The sequence below is a fragment of the Triturus cristatus genome, chromosome 5_1 (genome assembly GCF_964204655.1).
Source record: "Triturus cristatus chromosome 5_1, aTriCri1.1, whole genome shotgun sequence".
Classification (NCBI taxonomy): Eukaryota; Metazoa; Chordata; class Amphibia; order Caudata; family Salamandridae; genus Triturus; species Triturus cristatus.
The window spans coordinates 124,143,878-124,152,235 of NC_140587.1; the positions used below are offsets into that span (position 1 = coordinate 124,143,878).

At 42.5% G+C, this 8,358-nt stretch overlaps 1 protein-coding gene across 1 annotated transcript in view; it reads right to left on the minus strand.

The window, feature by feature from the left end:
* Positions 1-1,337, minus strand: part of LOC146830355 (uncharacterized) — a 485,325-nt gene extending 483,988 nt beyond the window's left edge. The window contains exons 1-2 of the mRNA XM_085603720.1: positions 1,304-1,337; positions 1,074-1,106 (exon numbers count right to left, since the gene is read on the minus strand). Of these exons, the coding sequence (XP_085459846.1) occupies positions 1,074-1,106; positions 1,304-1,337 (67 nt within the window). The remainder of the gene's footprint in view (positions 1-1,073; positions 1,107-1,303) is intronic.
* Between the last annotated feature and the right edge of the window lie 7,021 nt (positions 1,338-8,358).

The following is an 8,358-nucleotide window of genomic DNA, read 5'->3' on the forward strand; positions in this document are numbered from 1 at the left end:
GGCTCTCCAGTATTGGAAACTTTCATAGATTCACATGCTTGAATCATTCCCCATTGTCAAGATGGGAGTCCCCGGTACCTTATGAAGGCAATGTCACAATAGACATAGAACATAGAGGTCTAAGTACTCACCATATCCAATTTAGGGGAGAAGCATAGAGACTGGGGTCCTGATAAGCAGGATCCCAGTCAGACTAGTCAGAAAAACTTAATGACACCAGCAAAAGGTGGGGGTGACTATGAAAGCAGATCCTACTTTCCTACACAACTCCCCACCCAAACGTATGGAGATGAGACTAACCTTCCCCAGTTGAGTTTTCATTTTCTAAGTGGAAATATCTAGAGAGTCCATCTGACGTCTGAGCGCAGGTGCGGTGTCTAAGTAGGCATCGAGACGTCATCCCGGCGACCGCGATGCCGACGCCGAACGCGGAGTTGACCGATGCCACCCTCTGACACGCAAGGGTACTGCTAAGAAAAAGTTCTTCGTTTCCAGCCTGATGCCTGGGGGTAATTCTAAGGTAAGGAATTTATAACTAACATATGTCTCTTACATCGTTACTGAAGGTAAATAACTTGTTCTTACCTGTAACTGTAGTTCTCCAGTATTGGAAACTTTCAGAGATTCACATAGAACTCACATACCTCCTCATAGAAGCTCGCCTATCTTTCTCTCAGTATGATACCTATTGTACACACTATTGCTTTGAAAATCTGAGGCACTGCAGCTTCTCTCAGGAATGTTCCAAAGAGTTGTATCATCTGATTGGTTACATTCTATGTTTGTTTCTTTTTTATTAAGGACAGTGATATGTTACTAAACAAAAGGCCTTAGGTCTCTATGTTCTATGTCTATTGTGACATTGCTTTTTTAAGGTACCGGTGACTGCCATCTTGATGACAGGGAATGATTGAGGCATCTGAATTTATGAAATTTCCAATACTGGAGTAACAGAAGTGATTACAAGTCCCATTCTTCAGTGTACATCTGATGTGAATGTATGTTTCGTATGGAATATAAAGAGCTGTGCAATGATAGGCTTAAATCAATATTAAAAAGAGCAAAATGCTTACTTTTTTTGGACTGCTTGGCCGATTTCCCAGAACCTAGAGAGAGAAAACAAAAAGGGAAACAGTCATATCTGCATATCCCAACTTATTTATAGAACCACAAACATTTCCTTAACTGTAACAACTATATCCTAGACCTTTCAAGTTGGGTGGGCAAGTAATCAAATGATGTAAAGCAGTGAATTGGAGATGCTTTAACATGGATCCCCCGCTCCGAAGTCTGCAGCTCTGACTGCTGTGCCATGTTCTTTCGCTCTGAGGGTCCATGCTGGAGCCTCCGTTTGTTTGCCTAAAGACACGTATTAGGAGCAGCTCGCTCTGCAGGCTTTTTGTTTCATTTTTGTAGCGCTTTCAACAAGCACCAGTTGCATTACACAATTACAGTTTCATATTTTTTGTAGACATAGGGAGTTTAATCGCCAGCTCAGGACATAGCCAATAGGTCTCGCCTTTTGGACCTTATAAGTGTTTAGCCAGAGCTTTTGGCTTTGCCAATGTCTTTAAGATATGGTGTAGAGCAGTGTGGCTGATGTGTAGCATGTTGAAAAGTTATAATAAAAAAGTGTTGTATTTTTTTTTTATTTTACATAAAATCAAGAAAATATTATGTAGAACTGAACGACCCAATTAAAAAAAGAAATAACAGAACAAATGTCTGCTAGTTTTTTTGTTCTTGCAATGCTGTAAAATTCTTCCTGTCTGTTCTAATGCTTGTTTGCTATAGCTTTTTTTTGTTATAGCAGGGACGACCATAAACAGCACTGGAAGTGAGGTGGTGCAGCACTGGTGCAGAGCTGGTGCTGCACATGTATGGGGGTGGTGCTGAACTGGTGCTGAGGTGGTGATGAACTAGTGCTGTGCTGGTGCTGAGGCTGTGCTTTGTTGGTGCTGAGATGGTGCTGCGCTGGGGCTGAGTGATGCTGTAGTGGTTCTGTGGTGGTGCTCAGGCTTGATAACATGAAATGCAATTTGTAGTTGAGCTTAAAGCAGAGAAATCTAGATAAGGACATGGTTCTCAACTACCTTTATTCTTGGCACCCCAAACTGAAAAGCCATTTAACTGACTCAAATGCCATTTTGGCTTCCTGCATTTGAGTATTTCTGGGATAAATAGCCCTGGGATAAATTTACATGTTGAGAAAGGTACTGGGGAGAGGAGTTGGCCTAACGGCTAGGGCAGTCGACCTCGAATCTGGGGAACTGGGTTGAGTCTCGGCAATGACGCTGAAAATCCTGTGATTCTGGGCAAATCAGTTAATCTCCCCGTGCCTAACAAAAATGAATGTGTCCTCATGTAATGCAACTTGTGCTATGTAAAGCGCTCTGATACCCGATTCAGGTGAAGTTCGCTCGATATAAAACTCTGTAAAATAAAAAAATTAAAAATACTCATGAATTTGAGCTAATGATTTAACATTGTAACTTGTATAAATATTCCTTTTGGAGTCTGTACAGACATTATTATTCAAATAATTTCTCAGAAACAGTCTCCCAATTTATTTTCATAGTGAGACTGTCAAAAGGACTCAACCTTGCTCTAAATAGCCTGAATAGGACTCGGGTCGGTGGTTTGCTGTCACCATAGCGCCTTGCAGCAACTGAATTTTATTTCTCTATAGGCTGCTTATTGGAACTTATCCATTGCTTGTCTTATCCCACTAGAATTGATTGTTTTACTAGAACGTGTATACTGCCTGTTCAATGCAGCAATGCATTTCACTTTCTTAACCACCTTATTTCTTTCACGTGAGCACACCAGCAGCCTCTTGGTCAATGCAAATCCTCCTGACGTAAATGTCAAATGTTTCCATATGCTCTACCAATCCAAGATTTATGACAAAGAACTTTTTGGGGAAATTACTCCGACAACAGCACGATTTAAGCTACAGTTTTTAAAACTTGACATGCAGGTACTTGTTTCGGGCTCTTAGCAGACGCAGGCACAGGAGTGATTTCGCAAATTTCAATGATGCCGTGGATTGGGCCTTTCAATGTTAGAATCAGATCTAATTTGGGATAGGTATTGTTACAGTTGATAATTAATGTATTGTAAAGCATCTGTGTTATCTGGTGTATAGAAGATTGCGGCATACTATCTGGTATTATCTGGTGTATAGAAGATTGCGGCATACTATCTGGTGTATAGAAGATTGCGGCATACTATCTGGTGTATAGAAGATTGCGGCATACTATCTGGTATTATCTGGTGTATAGAAGATTGCGGCATACTATCTGGTATTATCTGGTGTATAGAAGATTGCGGCATACTATCTGGTGTATAGAAGATTGCGGCATACTATCTGGTATTATCTGGTGTATACAAGATTGCGGCATACTATCTGGTGTATAGAAGATTGCGGCATACTATCTAGTATTATCTGGTGTATAGAAGATTGCGGCATACTATCTGGTATTATCTGGTGTATAGAAGATTGCGGCATACTATCTGGTGTATAGAAGATTGCGGCATACTATCTATTATTATCTGGTGTATACAAGATTGCGGCATACTATTTGGTATTATCTGGTGTATAGAAGATTGCGGCATACTATCTGGTATTATCTGGTGTATCGAAGATTGCGGCATACTATCTGGTATTATCTGGTGTATAGAAGATTGCGGCAGACTATCTGGCATTATCTGGTGTATAGAAGATTGCGGCATACTATCTGGTATTATCTGGTGTATAGAAGATTGCGGCATACTATCTGGTATTATCTGGTGTATAGAAGATTGCGGCATACTATCTGGTGTATAGAAGATTGTGGCATACTATCTGGTATTATCTGGTGTATAGAAGATTACGGCATACTATCTGGTATTATCTGGTGTATACAAGATTGCGGCATACTATCTGGTATTATCTGGTGTATAGAAGATTGCGGCATACTATCTGGTATTATCTGGTGTATAGAAGATTGCGGCATACTATCTGGTATTATCTGGTGTATAGAAGATTGCGGCATACTATCTGGTATTATCTGGTGTATAGAAGATTGCGGCATACTATCTGGTGTATAGAAGATTGCGGCATACTATCTGGTGTATAGAAGAATGCGGCATACTATCTGGTATTATCTGGTGTATAGAAGATTGCGGCATACTGTCTGGTATTATCTGGTGTATAGAAGATTGCGGCATACTGTCTGGTATTATCTGGTGTATAGAAGATTGCGGCATACTATCTGGTATTATCTGGTGTATAGAAGATTGCGGCATACTATCTGGTATTATCTGGTGTATAGAAGTTTGCGGCATACTATCTGGTATTATCTGGTGTATAGAAGATTGCGGCATACTATCTGGTATTATCTGGTGTATAGAAGATTGCGGCATACTATCTGGTATTATCTGGTGTATAGAAGATTGCGGCATACTATCTGGTATTATCTGGTGTATAGAAGATTGCGGCATACTATCTGGTATTATCTTGGGTATAGAAGATTGCGGCATACTATCTGGTATTAGCTGTGGTATAGAAGATTGTGGTATACTATCTAGAAACTCACTACAACCTTGTTGTGCCTAACCTGTGGGATTTGGGGTAGTCTTTGGCAGGAGCTTATGCATTAATGTAACAGTAAAATCTTCCGTATATCCATGAGGTACAACAGAGCTTCTTAAATCGGAAATGTGAGTAGTTTATATATTAGGAACTACCACATTTGATTGGGTCAAATAAGGGCTATGAAGTTAGTGGAATCATCTGAATTCGTTTTTTTTTCCACATCGAGACCATAGCTTGTTGTGTGAAGAAGCTCTGGTGGTAAACCTCCAGGAATCGGTGGAAAAATACCAATTCTCACATGGTTATCACCCAAAAAAGTTGTAGCCACTGTCATTTTCACATCTCTGGAATTACTGGTGCCCTCAGTGACAGTAATTAGAGGGTGGTAATATAATGGGAAATTTGACGGGCGGTATCTGCCCCTCTAGAGTGTAGTAATATTTACCTGATGCCTCTTTAGGTAGACCAGAGCTTATATTGTTTTTATGTAGTTGCTAGCGCTTCAAACATGTCACATCTCTTTATTGAGGTATGACTATGTATGCTCAGATTTTGAATAACATGCACATCCAGTCCGCTACACCCTTCACCAATCCTAAAATACCCAACTCGCAGTGAAACAAATGCAACCACAAATAACATATTGCAACCTTAACCGTAAATGTCCTTATAGCTTAAATTGTGCCAACAAGCCTGTGAGTCCCTGTTGTGGATGCTCGGCTGAAACCAGTCCTTGAATATTCATGACCTTTTGAGCAGTCTTTTTGTGGAGAGAACCTACTGGTGCAAGAACAATAGAGTTGAGGCTCACGATCCATCAGGGTGTTGTCGGTGACCTGTCCCTCTGTCTTGACGAAGATCCCTTCCAACGGAGGCGCATCACCTTCTGCTTAGGGGCAACGTTCTGCTGCACAAATTCAGCGGAAGTGTTTGTTGAGCTGAACAAATGTGTTTCTCCAGATTGTTCATTGCACAGAAAGAGCTGTGCATATTTGACCGTGAGTTCTCTAAGAATTTCCTTAATTTTAAGAAAAAATTTGAGTTGCCTCACCTGTGTGAGGTAATCCTAGGAAAACAATTATTGTGCCCTCTTAAGCTATATATTCCTTTCTTCCAGCGGAGTGAAGAATTTAAATTAGTCTTGGAATTGGACATCTGTCAGCAGGCCAGGAGCAGGGCTTGTCGCAAGAGATCCGTTGACTTGTTCTACAGCAGATGGCAGGAGAGATCGGTGTCAGGATAAGTCTGATGAGACAAGTTCCTCCAGGGTGCAAGATCCATTGACAGGAACTTCATGGGCCACGCAGAAGTAGTCTATGTGTTTCTTACTTCATCTTCAGCACATAAATTCACTCTAAAATCCCAGAGTTTGTGCCTGGATTGCAGACAGCAGAGCTCGGAAACACAGGCAGTGATTGGCTCTTAGTGATTCCGAGCTCTGCCATCAGCAGCACTTGCACCAACCCAGAGATGTTATGAGTTAATGTATGCGCTGAAGATGCAAAAAACAAACTGAACACCTTCTGCGCTGGGATTTTGATATTGCCCGTTGGCGTGCGGATATGTTATATCCTAGCTATATTGTAGTTTATGTCATCCATCGATCCACTAGTGGAACTCTGTAAGAATAATGTAATATAGAATGTTGGTGTCTGGAAACCACAGTTGAGAAGGGCTGAGCAGCATGCTGGCTGCTCCTGGTGGGGCTGAACTACCGGATTTGTAAGTACCACAATAAATACTCTTGAAACACAACAACCAGCTTGGAGTTAATCACTACAATTTTATGGAGTGTTGACAAAGGAACCTCCTTGTCGCCATAAAATTGTAGTGATTAACTCCACTTTCTTTGATTAAAATAATTTGGAATTAATTCATTATAGTGTTAGCGTTGATGGTTACAATATTATATAACAATTCGCTGTTGGGGTTAGCATTACGTTATTATAATAAACATTTGTTAAATGAATATCACTTTTAGGCCGTGTTTAGGTTTATTGTTATAACAAGGTAACTTATTATTTTGAATCATTGTTACCCTGTAATTAAACTGAATTTAGGTTAGGGTAGGAGTTGATGTTTAGTAACTTTAGTGCATTGATTTGGAGATGGGGTAAAGGTGGCAACGTTTATGGCAAGGGAACAAGGTGAAGGGAGGAAATGTGAATTCGCTGTGAGGGTTGAAGAAATGTCAGTATTTGAAAGTACAGAGTAGTAGTTTAAAATGCAAACAACATTAGCTTTATGGTGAGCATTTCTCAGCTTTGCCAGCAGGTGGTAGCCGATGACTCCACACAACAGCATTTTAGAATTGGCATCACATTCGCAGCCTGCTGTATTAACACTAGGCCTGGGCCGACAACTACACTACGCTCGCGAAGTTTGCGTAGTTTGTGCTACTTCGCGCTACGCGAATTGCACGTAGCACAGTGCAAAATCGAGTAGCTCGCTCGCGGTCCTCAACGTCAAGTTGGCGACAGCGAGCGAGCAAAGTGACATCTCGGTGAGACTTTTTCGCGAGCGTGGAAAATAAACCTCCCGGTGAGATTTTCAATGCTGGGAGGTCAGGTTTCTCATTGCGAGTGGTCGCGTATGCTCGCGACCGCTCGCGATGAGAAAGTACCAGTCCGCGTTGAGAAAGCTGCTGCTCGAGTAAAAATCTACTCGAGCGGCAGAAAATGACAGCTCGCACTGTACGAGATGCCGTTTTCAACGATTGCACAGTGCGGACCAGCATCCGGCAATACACGGTTCACATAGCGCTACGCGTATCTCGTGTAGTGCGTAGCGCTACTACGCGAACTATGCCCAGGGTTAATTAACACCGCTCTTTTTCCTCTGGCTTAGAGCTTTCTGCTGCAAGCTTTTCAGCCCGCAGTATACGATTGGACAGTTATCAAATGGTGGTAAAATACCCGCAGGGCACACCTGATGAGAGATTCACAGCTCACTAGAATCATGCTTTCAGTAGAGTCTGTGAATCCGCGAGGAACCCTTCCGCTGCACGCCTACTACTCCTGGCCGCAGTGCAGGTGCTTTCGGCCACTGATTGCGGACAGGCCCCTTTGAAGACAACAGGTGGAGAGAGGGGGAGTGCTCAGCAGAGGTTCACAACTACCGACACCCGTCGACTGGTGAGAGCAAGGGTGTGATGCACCAAGGAGAATTGAAATTGTGAAAGGCACTGTGTTCCCGTGCCCTCAGTCATGATAACAGGAGCTGATTTGCCCGTAACCCCCATCATCACTGGAGGGGCCCAGTCGAGTGCCGTGGGGTCAGGTTATCCTGGATTTTGTATGTTTTCCTGACGGAAGACACACTGTGGTGTTGGATGACAGTCACTCCAAATTTCCAGTGGTTGAGGTAGTCACGTCCACATCGTTCGATTGCATTCAACCAGAGAAGGTGTTTGCTCTTCTGGGAATGCCTGAGGAGATACGCACAGACAACGGACCACCATTTCAAGGGCAAGATTTTAAGGAGTACCTGAACAGATACAGTATCAGACATCGTCGTGTGACCCCGCAGTGGCCTCAGGCGAACGGGGATGTGGAAAGATTTATGAGGACCTTGAACAAGGCAATAAGGATTGTAATGGATCAGGGGGAAGACCTGGAGAACTGCCTGCATGTTAAGTGTTGTGTTAATCTTGTTGGTATTCTCACATGTTCCGTGGGATAGATGGGATGTAGTGAGCCACCCGGCCACTGCAATACAATGTTGCAGCAGCAACTCCCTGGGCCGGGCTCAGACCAGGGAGTATAAATAAACAGCGATGT